General features: G+C 42.6%; 1 protein-coding gene across 2 annotated transcripts in view; it reads left to right on the top strand.

Moving 5' to 3' along the window:
• The window catches only part of Dmc1 (DNA meiotic recombinase 1), a 42,577-nt gene extending 23,386 nt beyond the window's left edge, over positions 1-19,191 (top strand). The window contains exons 9-10 of one of the 2 annotated variants that reach the window (XM_039079586.2): positions 11,793-11,909; positions 18,119-19,191. In XM_039079586.2, the coding sequence (XP_038935514.1) occupies positions 11,793-11,909; positions 18,119-18,188 (187 nt within the window). In that variant the 3' untranslated portion in view covers positions 18,189-19,191. 2 annotated transcript variants of the gene reach the window in all.
• Positions 19,192-19,421: the final 230 nt, after the last annotated feature.

The raw sequence follows: 19,421 nt of genomic DNA, 5'->3' as shown, positions 1-19,421 counted from the left end.
TCCAGCCCTTTGTGACATTAACACTTTTGAACAGCAGGCCAACTATTTTCAGTATCTCTCAATTTGAAGTTGCTTAAAGTTTTTAAAAAACTTTTTTGACTTATGAGTACACACACACACACACACACCTTACAGAAGTAAGCTCCCTCTTTCCTTCTGTGAATTCTGCACATTAAATTCTGTCAGGCTTTGTGGCAGGTGACTTTATTTACTGAGCCATCTAGCTGGCCCTGATTATTTTTTCTCATTATTTTAAATGTAAAATGCTTTTGGTAGGAAAACTACGTAAGTGATATTAGTCCTTCTCAGTATACCATGTTAGAAGGCACAAATGGCAGTTTGCCCCATGACTAGGATGTTAAATTTGTCCAAGCATGGTGCTACACACCTATAAACCTAGCACTCAGGAGACAGAAGTAGGCAGATCTCTATGAGTTTGAGGCCAGCCTAGCTTACGCAGCAAGTTCCAGGCCAGACAAACCTGTACAGTGAGACCGTGACTCAACAAAACAAAAAACAACCAAAACCCAAGATTCTCGAGCCAAGTATGATGATGCATAACTTTAGGAGGAGGAAATAGATATTTATAAGTTCAAGGTCAGCTGGCTCATCTATGTCTAAAAAAAAAAAAATACATCCAACTGGGCTGGAGAGATGACTCAGTGGTTAAGAGCACTGACTGCTCTTCCAGAGGACCTGAGTTCAATTCCCAGCAACCACATGGTGGCTCCCAACCCTCTGAAATGGGATCTGATGCCCTCTTCTGGTGTGTCTGAAAACAGCAACAGTGTACTCGCTCACTTAATTAATTAATTAATTAATTAACTAATTAAACAAATCTTTTAAAAAAGAGTCTGTGGGAGTCACCTGCAGACATGCAAAATTCTCACACTCAGGGCTTTAAAAAAATATCCAGCCAACTAATGTTTGGGAGGAATGGTGTTTGTGAGAGTTCTTCATCAGTAAAGCTGCAAAAATAACTCTTCAAAATTTAGATTTGTGGGTGATGCTCACATCATGTGATATCATGTTTTTCAATCAGCTTTCATCATTTATTTTAGTACCTGTCAATAATTCTTAATTAAATTATTCATTACTTCAATGTTGTAAAACAAAGTGATTTTACTTTAAACCAAGGCAATGCTTCTGTTTTGTACATATAAAATGATACACAAACAAATACATTAGCAGATACTTAATAGCATTAGTGCAAAATTCTCTAAGTTGTGCTGAAATGAATGTGCCTCCCTTCAGGCATTTATTTATTTATTATTTATTTATCCATTCACTTTGTATGTTTGAGTGCCTGCATGTAAGTATATGCAACACAATTATGCTTGGTGCCAGGTGGAGCCAGAGGACAGCACCAGATTTCCTGGAACTGGAGTTGTTATAGGTGGTTGTAATCTCCCATGTTGATGCTGGGAAGCAAATCCAGGTCTTCTGCAAAAGTGGCCAATGCTCTTCTTCATCACTGAGCTGTCTCTCCAGCCATCGTCAGTCATTTAAAAGCTTGCCGTAGCACACTGCTGCATCTTTTGCATGTTGATTTATCTTTTACCCTTCAAATCATTTTATAAGTATTTTCTAGTTAGCTAAAGGGAAAAAACTAATGTGGAAAAATCAACTGTAAATAGTCAAAAGAAAGTTAAAATATTGAGGGAACTAAAAGTACAGTTTAGTGGTAGGATGTGTGGTTAGCATGTGGAAAGCCTTAGGTTCAACTCCTCTATCTTTCAAAACATACAAGATTGAGGAAAAACCTAACTATTCACTAGTTCAAATATTATTGAAAACCTACTAGGTAACAAGAGTCTGCGACTTCATTAGCAAACTAAAGAAACAAAAACCTTCGTCTCAATGAAAGAGAAAGATAAATGGTATCTATTTAGCTATTTAACTCAGGATTTTAAAGTCTTGATATGTCCCATATCACATCATCTGTAGTGTAGTCCTTGAATGCTTAAAGCAATCTTTTCTCTATGGAGTGTCTTTTGTATACAGGACATGAAGTACTTCACAAAGAGATTAATTTTAAACTAACGAGAAATGGAAGATTTTAAAGGCTTGCTTTAAAAAGAGAAAATGACTCATTGGCTCAGAGGGAGGAAGTGGGTTGCATTCAGATAAAACAGTACAAGTTAAAGAGCACTGTTCTCTCTTCAGGTGTTGGGAGGGAGCACTGAGGAGGCCCAACTGTCACTCTTGAGTTACAAGGCAAAAGAAATTAGGTCAGATAGAGGTTCTTTTCTCTTGTATTTGTAAAAAGTTTCAAAGAGTAAAACCATCTTGAAATTACTCTGGTGAGACAGGGAGGGAAGACTCGAGTTAATAGAAAGGGGTGACTGAAGATGAAGGCAGAGCAGTCTGTAGTGAAGGGAGCTAAGCAGAGAGCCAGCAAAGGGGGCAGAGCCTTGTACTTTTGCTGGGTAAGTCGCTGTGAATAGTCTCTTCCACCTAGCAGGGCTGTAAGGACACAATGCTCACTGTAATTAGTATGTTCTGAAGTATATTAAATTATAACAGTACAGATTAAATACATGCCTTCATGTAAAGCACTAAATTACCACATCTAAATGAAAATGGGGACAGTTTTTAAAGTAAAGGATCTCCAATGCTATTAGAAACCCTCCCCTAAAGAAAATATCTTTGTTTCTTGGTGTTGAGGAACTCCAAACTCAGCTTGCCTGGAGCCTGTCAAAGAAATATCACTATAATTGGTATGAATCCCCAAGTACACTGACAATAATTGAGGCTTGTATCCATGTATACTTGATGGCACATCGTATTAAAAAAGAACAAAATTATAGAGGCGAGGAGCTGCTGTATGATACAGCAGAGCGAGACTCCTAGATAGGGCTACAGACTCCAACTGGAGGGTTGGAACAATCCAGCCCTGGGATCCTAGAGATTAAAGTCAGAGGATGGGCCCACTAAACTGCACGCCAGGGCAGATAAGCAGCAAAAGAGACCGTGATGTCACCGCACATTTCTGTTGTGTCTGTGACTCTTAAACAAAAAGCCATCCGCAATCTTTGCAGCCTGGTAGATGTGTCACTTACTCATTAAGCATGCCGACCTACGACTTTATTAACAGTGCCAACTTAAATGAGCAAGTAGTATGTCATGGTCACTAGCATCGTGACCTTATGCAGAGTGTTTAGATTATTTGAAACCCACTCTTCTCCTTACTCTTTCACCCCTCAATTAAGAGAACGTATACTTACTAATTACCATGCGCCAGAAGCGTCTCTGTATAATCTTATGTAATTCTGATGTGACCCTGATGTACCTCCTTCCCCTGTTCCACCTTCCTGTGCTTTCTATGAAGCCAATCTCAGTGTGTGGTTGAACCTCTCCCCACCCCACCCCACCCCACGCCACCACACCAAACAAGAATCCCAGTTTCAAAAGATGAAGGGGGAAGCTATTTTAATGTGTGCATATTTTGGGAGCAGACAGAAAGGATGTATTACTTAACAATAACAACAACTACTACTGGGGTTCACTTGGTAGACCAGGCTGACCCTGCACAGAGATCTGCCCACCTCTGCCTGCCAAGCTCTGCGTTAACAGTGTGCACCACCACACCCAGTGTACACCTGATCTTAGGAAAGCATTTTCCTATAGAGGATCCTTCTTCTCAGATGCCTTTGGCTTCTGTTGAGGTGTCAAGTAGCCAGCACACCTAGCATTCACAAGGCTCTGGGTTGAGTCCTTTCCTTCACCACTGCCACCACCACAATAACAACAAAATATATAAACAAGAAAGAAAAGTCGCTGGTGCTTCTTAGTCTCACTGTGTTCTTCCAATCTATCTAATTTCATCTCAGATCTATTCTTCATGACCTCAGCTAAGACCAGAATTATGGGATATGCCATGTCCTGTTCAACCAGAGTGGGAAAAGCTCTTTCTGTTCCTCCTTATCCTAATATCTACCCCCACCTGCTCCCTCATTCTCCACAGAAAAGAGGAAATGAGAGGAGAAGAAAATGTAAAAGGCTATAGGAGGGACGTGGGAGGCTTTCTGATGCTGTTAACTTGGTCAGAAATAGATGTAAATTAAAGCCCTCTGGAAGAGTGCAGGCTGTAACCACCTCCTTATATGTCACTTCAACCCTGTGACTGCTACAGCCGTCAGGAAGTGCAGACATTTGAAGAAAAATTTCTTGGACTATGTTTCATTGAAAGATGACTGTTTAAATTGAAATGTTTAATTAAATAATAACTACCATTTATTGAAGATCTCTTATGTGATAGGTTTGCTAACACGGTAGTGCTAATGTGTATAAATGAGCAGCCATGGTTCCTGGTATAGGGTGGCTCCCAATAAGTTATTCATAGTGTCTTGAGTCCTCACAACAGTCCTAAAAGGTCAGGAGTCCACCCCACTCCCCATTTTACTATGAAATAGGTAGTAAATATTTGAGTCAAGATCAGAACAGCAGATAATAGCCATAGTCACTAAGCTAAGGCTTTGCCTGGCTTAATCTTACAATTGTCCTACTGGTTGGTACCATTATGATTCTTCATGAAGAGTCAGAAACAGAATGGTTAAACAGTTTTCCTGAGGTCTCAGAGCTGACAAACCAGCCCTTGAACTCGGGTTTAATTTTAAAGTTCATAAACCACACAACACATCAGGGCTGCCCAAGGGAAAACTAGCATGTTGTCTCCCAGACTTTGCAGGAATACACCTATTTTAGTGAAATGACCAGGAACAGAAAGGTTCAGGGTCCTCAGCCTTTAAGCAGAGGTGTGTGTTGGGGTTCAGGAATTGCCACACAAACCATACAAACACTGATCTCAGTTAAGCAAGAATAGTTTATTGAATGCACACCCCAAGACTGAACGTTCACAAAAAGGACTTGGGTGCCTAATTGTAGTACTCATCTGTCCTGAAAGTAGGCTTTTTATAAGAAAAAACAGGTTCAAAAGTTTAAAAAGCAAGGAGGGAGCAGTCCAACATTTTGGTTAACTAGACAGAGTATTCTCAGCTAACCTTTAAGCTGATTGGTCCTGAATAAGGAAAGAGAGGGGTGGATGAGTAGTGAACCAGGGAATTTCAGTACATTGAGACAACAGAGCATGAGTAATTCAACCATAACCTTTTTGGCTTATTAGTAGCATTCTTTAGTGTCAGCCATGGATAATTACGTCTGGGAAGTGGAGTCTGGGAACCTGAACTTATTTTCACCTGATGAGCAAAATGGAGACTGTATACAAAATGGCTACAGTTGTGTTAAAAGGAACAGGCCTCGGGGCTGGGGATTTAGCTCAGTGGTAGAGCGCTTACCTAGGAAGCGCAAGGCCCTGGGTTCGGTCCCCAGCTCCGAAAAAAAGAACCAAAAAAAAAAAAAAAAGGAACAGGCCTCAATAGTGTGATTGGATCAATGAATCCTCCTCTCAGGGGAATCTAAACTAGTTTGTAAGACTCAGCAAAAGGCACAGAACTAGTCTGATAAAGGAAATTTAACTATATTTGAAGTTCACGTGACCAGTGGTACACACTCCCTATACATAGACCAATTCTCCCTGTACAGAATACAAATTTTAACCCAAATTATTACTAAATCTGAAATCCAAGCAAAGTGAAACATGTATGACTTAAAAGAATGTCTTTCACAGTGAGAACTCAGTAAATCTTGGTTCAATGGCACTCCTAAATTTACATAAAAATTTATATATGTGTTCACTTTGTAAGATAGGATTTTATTAAATTGTCAAGTGTTGACGACCTATATAATACATGTTAAAGGCTAGAACTTCCATACACAGTTACACACAGAATTGTTGATAAAGCAAACAAAATTTAAGTTAATTCTATCAAAGCTAAGACTGTTGATATTTCATAGTATACTTTGATTAAATATGCTCTCAAAGTTTGAGTCATTTTGATAACTTTTTGTAGTTCACAACCCTTTTGAATAGCCCGTAGTAATTTTCCATATAGCCCTTCTGCCTTTGCAGATGACATTGCTACTGCTCAGACTCTTCACCTGGAGCAGCAGAAGCTCTTCTCTTTTTTCTTTTTCTTCCCCCCCCCCCACCCCGGAGCTGGGGACTGAACCTACCAGGGCCTTGCGCTTGCTAGGCAAGCGCTCTACCACTGAGCTAAATCCCCAACCCCAGAAGCTCTTCTCCATGGTGTGTAGGGGTCACATTAGTGACAGCATTTGCTAAGAAAAAGATCTTGGCCATTTATCTAGAAGCTCCACTGTGCCTCTTGTGGACAGGTTTCCAGAACAGCCAACGGGGATCACATCACCTGGGAAACCTGGAAAGCTGTCCTTTTTTTTTTTTCTTTTCTTCCTTCCTTCCTTCCTTCCTTCCTTCCTTCCTTCCTTTCTTTCTTTCTTTTCTTTTTCTTTCGGAGCTGAGGACTGAACCCAGGGCCTTGCACTTTCTAGGCAAGCACTGTACCACTGAGCTAAATCCCCAACCCCAGCTGTCCTTTTTGATATGTGCCTTTATCTTCTAATTTTTATTTATTTTCTTTCATCTTTGAGACAGGGTCTCAGTATGTGGCCCCAGCCATCCTGGACCTCCCTATGTAGAGCAGGCTGGCTATGAGCTCTGAGACCTGCCTGCCTCTGCCTCTAGAGTGATAGGTTACACGTGTGTGTCACCACGCCCGGCTTTCTATTGTCTTTCTGTTAGACATCTGCCAGACGCTCTCTGGTGTATAGTTCCTTTGCAGAGATGTTACAAGCATGTGTCCAGAAAGTCCTCAAGCAGGGAGAGCCAAATTGTCCTCGGTGTTCATTGCAGTGTTAATGAAAGACCTTCACGTGGCACACGCTTGTCTAGACATTAGATGAGTAGGGATTATTTAGATTAACAGTGAAGGATGATTTCTTTTCCCTTTATGATGCGAGGGATGCTTTGCACATGATAAGTAAGCACTCTACCGCTGGCTGGGAGTATGCATGGGAGTGTGCAGGAAAATGCACACCATGGCAGGAGACCACAGAGCCGGGTTCCTAGAAGGAGGCACCTGAGGGATGAGTGGGAACTGCCTGAGTAAACCTGGTAGGGAAAGGACCTTTCATTTCAGAGATAAAATTATGTGCAAAGGCATCGAAGACTTACTTGAACAAGAAAAAAGAAATTTGAATATTGGAGGAGAAAATAAGTACAACTCTAGTTAAGTTTGTAAGCAGCTATGTTAGGTTTAAGTCATATAACAAATGACTTAAAAGTAGAAAGGTGAGCTGGAGAGATGGCTCAGTGGATATGAGTACTTTCTGCTCTTCCAGAGGACCCAAGTCCAATTCCCAGTCTTGGTAGGGGTTAGGGATAAGGGAGTAATGGGGAGTGGCACAACCTTTATGCTCTCTTCTGGCCTCCAAAGGCACTTGTGCTTTGTGGTGTGTGCCTGTGTGTGTGTGTGTGTGTGTGTGTGTGTGTGTGTGTGTGTGTGTGTACCAAAATATCTTTTTTTAAAAAATTAGCCAGATGGTGGTGGCAGCACATGCTTTTAATCCTAGCATGTGGATCTCTGATTGTGAGGCCAGCCTGGTCTACAGAGTGAGTCCCAGGACAGCCAGGGCTACACGGAGAAACCCTGTCTTAAAAACAAACAAATAAATTAGTGAATAATAGTACTAAAAGCAAAATATAAATAAATCAGGGGCTGGAGAGATGGTGTAGTGGATAAGAGTACATTTTGCACATTTATAAGAACTAGAGTTCAGATCCCAGCACCCACATAATAAGCCAGATATCCAAGGCAGACCTGTAGCTTCAGCAATAAGGGGTGGAGGCAAGAAGTTGACTGGGCTTGCTGGCTTCCCTCCTAATCGAGTAAAAGAAGTCCAGTTTTATGGAGAGGTAATGCTTCAAAGAAATGTGTGGAGAGTGATAGAGAGCAAGCTCTTCTGGCTTCTGCACATTCACAGACACACACGCACACACACACAATATATATATATGTGTGTGTGTGTGTGTGTACGAACAGACACCCACAAATAAATTTGTTCTAAAAGGAATCATAAATTACTGTTGCAGATTCAGAGCGCAGAGCTCAGATTAGAATGCTATTAGCCTTTCTGAATAGGATAGGGATCCTGTGAGACCATAAAGAACCACCCACTGGCCATATGACCTATAAACACCTGGCTCATCTAACTGAGCTGTCTTGTTTGCTTCCCTATACTGTAGCTTCCGCATCCTGATAGATCAGCCTCTGGCTTCGTGACTGTTGATAGCCTCAACTACCTGGCTACTGCCTTCACCATACAGTTGCACCAAAAGCTGTTCTTGTGGGGTGGGAAAGATGGCTCGGCAGTTAGAAGCACTTCCTGTTCTTCTAAGGGAGTGGACTTCTGTTTGTGGCACACACACTAGGTAGCCCATACCTGCCTGTGACAATCACAAACAAACATGATAATGAGATTATACAGGTATGCAACTCTAGTCTATACTCAGAACTGTGTAGTCGGTCATAGCAGTTTTATCTTCAGTGAACTTCTTTCTTACCAACCTATAGACTACATATTTAATCTTACACCAGTCAGCCACACCCTCATTACACCAAGACTTAAATTTAAAGCATCCCAAACCCCGAACACTGTCATGGAGCAAGCACAATTTTTTTTTAAAGATTTATTCATTTATTATATATAAGTACACTGTAGCTGTCTTCAGATACACCAGAAGAGGGCATCAGATCTCTTTACAGATGGTTGTGAGCCACCATATGGTTGCTAGGAATTGAACTCAGGACCTCTGGAAGAGCAGTCGTGGCTCTTAACCACTGAGCCATTTCTCTAGCCCGGAGCAAGCACAATTTATAGTGACTTGGAACTGTATTTTCCCAGAGTTAAGAAATTATATCATGTCGGGCTGGAGAGATGGCTCAGCAGTTAAGAGCACTGACTGCTCTTCCAGAGGTCCTGAGTTCAATTCTCAGCAACCACATGGTGGCTCACAGCCATCTGTAATGGGATCTGATGCCCTCTTCTGGTGTGTCTGAAGACAGCTGCAGTGTACTCACGTATAAATAAATAAATCTTTAAAAAAAGAAAAGAAATTATATCATGTCATGATTTATTCTAATCAAATATAAGCTATTTATGCTCACTTTCCTTTACGGGTGATTTTTTACCAGTTGATACTTGTGCTAAGTTTTTCTTCATCCTACTAACATAGTATGTTGTTGATTGCTATATTGAACCACCACCCTTGCAATCCTGGGATCAATTCTACACGATCACAGCATATACTCCTGTCTGTATGCTGCTGAATATGCCAGTCTTTGTTGAGGTCTTTTATAACCAGGATCTTTTGGAAGCACTGACATTAGGGTTATTGTGACATTTTTCAGGGCTAGAGACATGACTTAGTGGGCTAGAGCACATTCTGCTTTTATAGAAAATTTGGCTTAGGATCCCAGCACACACTTCAGGTGGCTCACAACTGGCTGTAACTCCAGCCAGGGGAGGGCTGGGGACCTGATGGCTCTTACCTTTGTGGACAACTTTACCACATGCACATACCCACATACACATCATTTTCAAAAATACTTAAATAAATCCCCCCTTTTTGTTTCATTTTGGTTTTTGTTTGGTTTTTGTTGTTGTTTCTTTCTTTCAAAGAAGAAATATTTACTTTTTGGCATTGTGAGTGTTAGTCCTCAAGTATCTCTCAGGGGAATATCAGTATTATTTGTAACTTCTTTGCTGTTATAATTTTTGAATCACAATGACTACATAGTTAAGAGCTTACCGTTTTTGTATATGTACACATATTTTTGTGAATGGAGAAGTGTGCATGCATGTGTGTGTATGTGTGTGTGTGTGTGTGTGTGTGTGTATACATGTGTGTGCAGACTAGAAGTTGACATCAGATGTCTTCCTCAGCCGTTTCCCACCTTAATTTTGGGACAGGCTCTCTCACTGAACCTGGAGCTTACCAACTCAGCTAGACTGGGTGACCAGCAAGCATCAGGAGTCTTCTACCTCCCCAGCATTAGGATTACAGCACATACCACTACACCCAGCTTTTAAGACTTTATTCCTTAAATATCCATATCTAGAGAAATAAACTATGGGCAACAACGATAGAAGTATTTCCAATATTGTTCTCACTGTACCTTCATAACATGTAACACTGAAGGACTCCACATACAATTAATGAACAAGAAAGAGGCGCTCTGGGGACTAGAGAGTTGGATCAGTCATTAAGAGCACTTGCTGCTGGGGTTGGGGATTTAGCTCAGTGGTAGAGCGTTTGCCTAGCAAGTGCAAGGCCCTGAGTTTGGTCCCCAGCTCCGAAAAAAAGAAAAAAAAAAAAAAGAGCACTTGCTGTTGTTGCAAAGGACCTAGGTTCAATTCCCATCACCCACATGGAGGCTCACCATCTCCTGAAGGACCAGCACATGTGGTGCACAGATACACGTGAAGACAAACTCTCATCACAGAAAATAATTTAAAAAAATGTAAAAGGCTCTCTGGAATGAGGGTGTAGCTTAGTAGTAAAACGCTGGCCTAGTATATGTGAGGCCCTGGGTTCTATCTACAGCACTACAGAAGAAGAGGGAAGGGAGGAGTTCACAATTTGCTTTTAATTACTAAGCCTCAAGGAGAAAGTCTGGAGTATTTGTCAGTTTTTTTTTTTTTTACCTATTTAGAGATAAAGTTTCACCGTATAGCCCAGGCTTGCCTTGAACTTTAAATACTTCTGCCTCAATTTTCCATCTTCCTACCTTAGATAATTCTTAATCATCACACTAAAGCAGTGCTAGGCACTTACGCCACTAGTAAATATTCCTGACAAATGAGTTAGTGAATAAATAAATCCACTATTTGTAATTTTTAAGGACAATTTTAACCTCTACTGTTATGCTAAGATAACGAATATTTTATTCTCTCTCTCTCTCTCTCTCTCTCTCTCTCTCTCTCTCTCTCTCTCTCTCTCTCTGTGATCCTGGGAGTTGAACCCAGGGTCTTGGGAATACTAGGCAAGCACTCTACCTTTGTCCCTATATCCCTAACCCTTGTTTGTACTTTTAAAATAGTCATTTATCAATGTGTGTGTGTGTGTGTGTGTGTGTGTGTGTGTGTGCACGCGCGCGTGCTAAGGATTGAGCCCAGGGCCTTAAACATTGTAAGCAAATGTTCTAACCCAAGCTTCAATTGTAATTTACTTTTAAAAATTCAAACAGAACATGAAAAGGGAGGAAGATTATGAATTACTTTCTAGCTAATCTAGTCTCAAAGAAACAAAAACAACAAAAGAGGAACTGCTTATCAGGGACTCTCTGAAGCCTAATCTAGATGGCAGTGGGACAGTATCTTTACACGCTGGCCTCCACAGTTTGCATATAAGCCTCTCCTGTTTGTTTTAGATTACAGATCTGGGAGCTAGGGAGAGAGCTCCGTTGTAAAGTATTTGCTATCAAAGCATGAGGTCCGAGTTTAATCCCCAATAACCACATACAAAGACAGTCATAGTGGCAAAAGTTTGTAATGTCAGTGCTGAGAGGTGGAGACAGGCCAATCTCCACCTCACAGCCCATCCAGCCTCGCCTAAGCAGTAAGCCTGCCAGGTTCCAGAGACTACCTGTCCCTGTCTCAAACATATGACTCCTAAGGCATACCTGAGTGTCACCTCTGAAATCTGTACACACACACACACACACACACACACACACACACACACACACACACACGGAGAGACAGACAGACAGAATAGACTCCCACGCCATCCTGCAATCCCATTTTCATCATCCTTGCAAAGTGCCACTGTATTTCCAAATGAAACCTGAAGAAGTGTTTTATTGATTCAGCTTCCAGGCTGATCCCAAAAAACCCATTGGCGGACACATTCTGGCTCACGCTTCAACAACAAGAATAAGCTTGCGAAAGGGAAGAGGAGAACTGAGGATTGCCAAGATTTATGACAGGTATGTATTTCCTTGTTCCTCAGATCCTGTACGCGTGCCTTTAAACAGGATTGCCACCCCTGAGACTACTTACTCCCTGACAGATACTATTTACTTGAATTTCCTTCTCAAATATTATGCCACTGATCAGGAAGTACCTCCTTGCACTCTGTGCTAGGGGCTTGGGGTTCTGTAGTCAAATTTATCAGCCTCTGCCATTCCAGAGCATGCAGTGACGCGAGCAGTGACATCACACCCACTTCGGTTGAGGGCTGTTAGGTTCTGGGGAAGTACACAATACAAGAACAAGTTCCTCTTTCTTTTTTGTCCAGGTTAACATTTCTTTTTAAATTTTTTTTTTATTTATTCATTTATTATATATAAGTACACTGTAGCTGTCTTCAGATACACCAGAAGAGGGCATCAGATCTCTTTACAGATGGTTGTGAGCCACCATGTGGTTGCTGGGAATTGAACTCATGACCTCTGGAAGAGCAGTCGGGTGCTCTTAACCGCTGAGCCATCTCTCCAGCCCAACATTTCTTTTTAGATGTCAGTTTAGACATCATTCTCTCTCCTTTTTTTTTTTTTTCTTTTCTTTTTTTCAGAGCTGGGGACCGAACCCAGGGCCTTGCACTTGCTAGGCAAGCGCTCTACCACTGAGTTAAATCCCCAACCCCAACATCACTCTCTTAAACCAGGTATGGTGACACATATCTCTAATCCCAGCTCAGGAAGCTAAAGCAAAAGGTTGTAAATTATAGGCCAGAGTGGTCTTTGCTGTAAATAGTATCTCAAAGAAATTAATAAATAGCTGGGAGCTGGGAGTGTGTGTAAACCCAGCACTTAGGAGGCAGGAGAATTGTTGCAAATTTGAGACCAGCTATGCAGTAAGTTCTAACCCAGCTTGGGCTACAGAGTGAAACCCTGCCTCCAAAAAATTCCCTAAAAGAAGGGTTGGAGATATAGTTCAGGGGCAGTGTGCTTCCTAGCTTAGGCAATACCCTGGATTTCATCCCCACTGAATAAAATAAAATTAATTTAACTAGTTAGATAACAGCATCTCAGGGAACCTTGCTTAGTCTCTATAGTTCAGTCCACCACAGTACTTTTTGTTTGTGGTGGGGACAGTAAAGACACTGCAGTGGGGAGGGAGGGGAGAGGAGTTTGTAAGTTTGTTTTTTGTTTTGTTTCTTTTTGTTCTTTGTTTGTTTGTTGACAAGGGGTTTCTCTGTGTAGCCCTGGCTGTCTTAGAATTCAGTCTGTAAACCAGGCTGACTTTAAACTCAGAAATCTGCCTGCCTCTGTCTCCTGAGTCCTGGGCCTAAAAGTGTGCGCCACCGCTGACTCTGGGGGAAGGTTTTTATTGTGGGTTAGAGAAAGAAGATATGGAGGCATCTGGAAGAGTCCAGGGCAGAGAGAGAAAGAAACGAACTGTAGATGGCCAGGGCGAGGGAAGCAGAGCACGAGAGCCGGTGAAGGCAGCGAGAGAGCCCAGCCCAGGAGGGCACGAAGTAGGGGACAGATGGTGCAGGAAGCAGTGGGGGAAAGCGAGGAGTATGTGGAGGGTGAGGAGCTGGGGAGGGACTCTTCTTGGGAAAGGTACACCAGTTTCACAAGTTCCTGAGGAATGCTGGCCTCTCTCTAGTCTCTATGAGTCCAGCTTGAGTTCATTTCTACACATATGGAGGGCCTGAGACCTAAAAAAAGTTCCGTGTGACATTGTCTCAAACATAAGATGGAAGCTGGGCGGGGTGCTGCACACTTTTAATCCCGGCCATGGAGGCAGAGGCAGGGGGATTATTGTAAGTTTAAGGCCAGCCTGGTCTACAGAGAGACTTCCAGGACAGCCAGGGCTACACAGAGAAACCTTGTTACAGAGAGAAAACCTAAATAAATAAACAAATAATATGGCAATAAAGAAGATATCCAACCTCCTCTTTCTGCTTCTACATATGCATACATGAATGTGCATACCTGGATGCAAAAACATATACCACACACACACACACACACACACACACACACACACACACACATGCACACACATGCACAGAGAGAGAGAGAGAGAGATACATCCATTCCACCCGTGATGATTTGTATACTGTGTCATCCCGTATAGACAATAAATGTGACAGTTGCACACTGTTTGCTTGCCTGAGACATAACAGGCAATGCAATGTATGTGACTGACTTATTAACCAACACTGAACAAGGCAAAGTCTTGTAGTAACTCTCCTCAGACGAAAAAGTAGTTCTCAAAGAACAGGTGAGATTTCAGTCTAGATTCAGTATGGATCACAGCATATATAGGTGTATGGTGTTTTACCTGCATATCTGTGTGCCCCATAGGTGTCTAGTGCCCTCAGAGGCCAGACATGACCATTGGATCCCCTGGGACTGGAGTCAGATGGACAACTGTGAGCCACCATGTGGGTGCTGGGAATCCAACCTCTAGAAAAGTGCTCTTAACCACTAAGTCATCTTTTTAGCCCCACCAAAATACTTCCCCTAACACTTTGGGTTTTTTTTGGTTTTTTTTGTTTTTTGGTTCTTTTTTTTCGGAGCTGGGGACCGAACCCAGGGCCTTGCGCTTCCTAGGTAAGCGCTCTACCACTGAGCTAAATCCCCAGCCCCCAACACTTTGCTTTTTAAGACAAGCTCACTTAGCTGTCTTGGAGCTGGCTATGTAGACCAGGCTGGCTTCAAACTCACAGAGATCCACCTAATTGTTGCCTCCCTAGTGATACACCTGTGTACCATAACCAACTACATCCAAATACTTTGTTCATTCTCACTTATTTTTTTAAAGATTTATTTATTATATGAGTACACTGTAGCTGTCTTCATGCACACCAGAAGAGGGCATCAGGTCCCGTTACAGATGGTTGTGAGCCACCATGTGGTTGCTGGGATTTGAACTCAGGACCTCTGAGTAGTCAGTGCTCTAACCACTCCATCTCTCCAGCCCAGTTCCTACCATTCTTATTGACCTAAAAGGTTGCTTCAGCCTTGCAAATTCAGTAAGGCATTGGAACAGTACATTGTCGACCAGGTCAGTCATGTCAAGTTCCCATAAACTTGAGTCAAGTCAGATGTTGTGGCTCATGACTGTACTCTCAGAATTAGAGGCTGACACAGGAGGATTGCTGCTAATGTGAGGTCAGCGAGGCCACATAGTAAATTCCAGATGAGTCTGGGCTAGAGAGTGAGTGAGACCTGTTGCAAATAAACAAAGACATGTACATCTTATATCAAAACAGCAAAACTAGATCAGAACTTAAGATATCAAAACTGGGGCTGAAGAGATAGCCTAGCAGTCAACTTGCTGCTCTGCCAGAGAACTCACCAGGCTTCTCAAAACTTAAAACCAAGCCCAAGTAGCCATTTACAAAGCAGTCCATGAATGGCTTTTTTTATGTAAATAAGTTTTTTAAAGATTTATTTATTTATTTATTTTATGTATACAAGCACAGTGTAGCTGTCTTCAGACACACCAGAAGAGGGCATCAGATCTCTTTACAGACGGTTGTGAGCCACCATGTGGTTGCTGGGAATTGAACTCAGGACCTCTTGAAGAGCAGTCGGAGCTCTTAACCGCTGAGCCATCTCTCCAGCCCCATGAATGGCTTTTTAATTTATGTTTATTTTTACTGTATGCGTATGATTGTTTGCCTGAGTGTGTATGTGCATATGCATCCCTGCTACTTATGGAGGCCAAAAGAGGGCACCAGAGCCCTCAGAAACAGACAGTCGTGAGCAGCTACGTGGGCTTCACAGTGTTGGGAACTGAACCCTGCTCCTCTGTAAGAGCAGCAAGCGCTCTCAATCTCTGAGCCAGCTCTCCAGCCCCACCACTGACCTCACCCCCATTCCTTGATTCTTTTATGTGGCTCCTCCAAACTCAGGTCCCCACACTTGTGTAGAAGCACCTGACCCACTGAGCCCTCTCCCCGTCCTGGAGAAGGTTACATTTGACCAAAGGCTTGAAGTAGGTGGGAAAGATGATCAGGTAAAGGGCTATGTGGCCCTTGCCCCCTAGGCTTCCACCATTGCTGGGTTTTTTTTTGTTTTTGTTTTTGTTTTTTGTTTTTTGTTTTTTTTGTTTTTTGTTTGTTTTTTGAGCTGGGGACCAAACCCAGGGCCTTGTGCTTGCTAGGCAAGCGCTCTACCACTGAACTAAATCCCCAACCCCTACCATTGCTGTTTTTGAGACAGGGTTTCACATAGCTCAGGCTGTGCTCAAACTCTCCATGCAGACAGTGATAACCTTGAGCTTCTGATCTTCCTCCCGCCCCCTCCTGAGTGCTGCAGTTGGGGACAGGCACCACCACACCTGGTTTCAGGAAATGCTGAGGATGAAAGCCAGGGCTTCAAGTGATACAGGGCGCCCACCCTACCAACTGATCTCTCCTGCCCGCCCCATTCCCCTTTCCTGAAGTGAGATGTTATGTAGCCCAGGCAGGTCTTAACTTGTGATCTTCTACCAAAGGCACTGCCGGGCAGGCCCCTACCTGAAGACTGTCCTCCCACTTGTTTCCTCTGCCTAGAATAACCCTCCCCACAAAGCCTTTACCTAACCAACTTCCCCACCTACTTCAAGCCTTTGGTCAAATGTGACCTTCTCCAGGACGGGGAGAGGGCTCAGTGAATCAGGTGTTTCTACACAAGTGTGGGGACCTGAGTTTGGAGGGGGCTCAGTAGTACTCACATAAGAGCTAATGGTATTTGTCAATAATTCCAGCACTGGGGAAAGAAAAGGATTCTGGGGCTTGCTGATCAAGTGTGGCTGAAGTGGAGTACTCCAGATTTAGGAAAGACCCTGTCTTTAAAACAAAGTAAAGACTGACAGAAGTTATTGGATGTCAATTTGTAGCTTCCACATATTATACACATAACTAGCAAGCATGCCTGTACACACACACACACACACACACACACACACACACACACACACACACACACACCATAGTCAGATCCTACCTAAAAAAAGTAATTAATCCTAGCAGAGGTCGGCGGACGCCAGCCTGAAGTACGCAGAGAGTACCAGGGCAGATGGGAATACATAGGGAGACCCTGTCTCAAGGAAAAAAAAGGTTGAAATGACAAAAGGGATGGGCAGGAGAGATCAGTTGGTAGGGTGGGCGCCCTGTATCACTTGAAGCCCTGGCTTTCATTCTCAGCATTTCCTGAAACCAGGTGTGGTGGTGCCTGTCCCCAACTGCAGCACTCAGGAGGGGGTGGGAGGAAGACCAGAAGCTCAAGGTCATCCCTGTCTGCTTGGAGAGTTTAAGCACAGCCTGAGTTACGTGAGTGTAGCTAGGTGGAAGACCACTTGTCTATCCTGTTCAAGACTGAGGTCCGTCTCCAGCACTACACACAGAGCAAAAAGTTCCCTGCTGACTGCCAACCACTGAAGTTACCTTCCAACCAACTACCCAGTGCCCACCCACGTAGCTCATCCCCCGTACTCAGCAACACTTGCCTTTCACCCTAACACAATGATGTAGTATGGGATCACTCAGGTGACCCCTTATCACCTTAGCAGTAACTGCTCTTACTTATTTATCAATAAGTAATTGATCTAGTGCTGAGCCATCTCACCAGCCCACATTAAAGATCGTAAAGTCACCAACTAATGAAAACTAGTAAGGGTTTTTAACTAAATCACAAGAAAACTCAAAGTATCACGTGTTTAGTCAAATAGGGAATTAAGAAATGAATCCATTGATCAAAATTAGTCAATCTCTACAATTCAGCACTCAATGGTGTTTATTCCACCAGGAAGCTGGAGGACATGCTGGACAACCAGCTTTCTCCACTGCAGGAGCTCAGGCCTCTCTGCCTTAGTTCAAAGCCCTTTCAGCTTTCCTTCTGTTACCAAACCTGAAGAAAGATGCACCCTCAAGGAGTCAGACAAACCCCATAGGACCTGTGCCACAGGCCTCTAACTACCCTGAAAAAAAACACCCAGTTTATCCTGATTTGCCTGTTTCCAAGTTTGGGAGTAATTTTCTTGACATTCAAAACCTTATATTTAGAAGTTGTTTAACAAATGTTTGCGAGGGTTGATAACACTGCTAGGTAAGTTCTGGAGTCCACATTTAGCTGTACCAGCTCTGCAGTGTCTCTGGAGATGCAGACTGATGGGAACGTGATGAGTGTGACATGTGCACAGTATTTATAGAAACAGAGCTTTTTATAAACTTCTGTTCCCTTGTATTCCGCAGCCCTGAGATGCCTGAAAATGAAGCCACCTTCGCAATAACCACTGGAGGGATCGGGGATGCCAAGGAGTAGGTGGGGAATGGGTACAGACTGCTTCTTGCTGCTTATTAGGGACTGGAGAAGTGGGAAGCAGTCTTCAATTTACATCTTGAAATAAGAGTTTGTTTTTTTCCCATGTGTTATTAAAAGAAAGTCAGCAAAAGAGATGTAAAGCTTATATTTATCTTAAAAGTTCCTTCCTGATATGTAACCAACTATATATAACATATATATATATATATATACACACACACACACACTGCATGTTGATTCAGAAATATGCATACATATTCTTGAATCAGTTGATAGCCACATATGCAAAAGTATGCCTGTCAGGTATTGGGGAAGGGGTACCCAGTGCCCTCCCATCTGCCTACCACAGTGAGCCATTGAGCACACAAAAATTCAAAGGAGCTCAGAGATTATCAGCCCCCGAAAGCCCAGGCTTCTCAGCCAGCATTTGTTGGGACACAGCACTATGGTGCTGGGACTAGGGAACTGGATGCTCTTCCCCAAGAGAGAGATGTGAGGAGATGTTTAGAGTATACACGAGCTATTTGTATTCACCCGGCAGCCTTCATATCCATCTTTGCAATGATAGAAGAGAAACATTAAGCCAACTCTTTAAATCATTTGGTTTGTCAAGTTGAAATGTCTTTTTAAAATGTATTATGGTAATTGGGCATGATGGTGCACACCTGTAATCTCAATATTTGGGAGGTCTAAGTAGCTTTAGCTCCGCGGTAAGTTCAAAGCTAGCCTGGGCTCTGACAACACTGTCCAAAACAGGCATGCCTTGAGGTTTGATAGAGAGTTCAAAGGGTTTGTTTGTTTTTTTTTTTTTTATTTTGGAGCTAATATAAATGTAAAATCTAGAACTGAGACATTAATAGAATTTGTGAAAGAACATTGGTTTTGAGTCTGTGTGAGACTATTTAAAAATTAAAATAGTAATCTGTAATTGCTACAGGTGATCTTTTATATTGTATTACCTAACATGAAAATCCAAAAAGTAAATAAAGTATTGGCTACCAAAGATTTCTGATTCTCCATGCAGTCATTTCCTGGCTACTTCTAGATGAAGTGTGGGTCCTGCCTCAAGGAGCAGCACACAGGAGAAGGGACTAATGCTCAAGAAAGTGAGAGAGCGAAAGGTGAGACTTTGGATTGACCCTTAGCATGAAGTCCTAATGTAGGGGAGGAAGGGTCAAGCATAGACCACAAAGGGCTGAGAGCTCCCTGGGGCAGCAGAAAGCACTCAGCATG

This window comes from Rattus norvegicus, chromosome 7, assembly GCF_036323735.1.
Source record: "Rattus norvegicus strain BN/NHsdMcwi chromosome 7, GRCr8, whole genome shotgun sequence".
Taxonomy (NCBI): Eukaryota; Metazoa; Chordata; class Mammalia; order Rodentia; family Muridae; genus Rattus; species Rattus norvegicus.
This window is presented reverse-complemented; position numbering and strand designations above follow the sequence as displayed.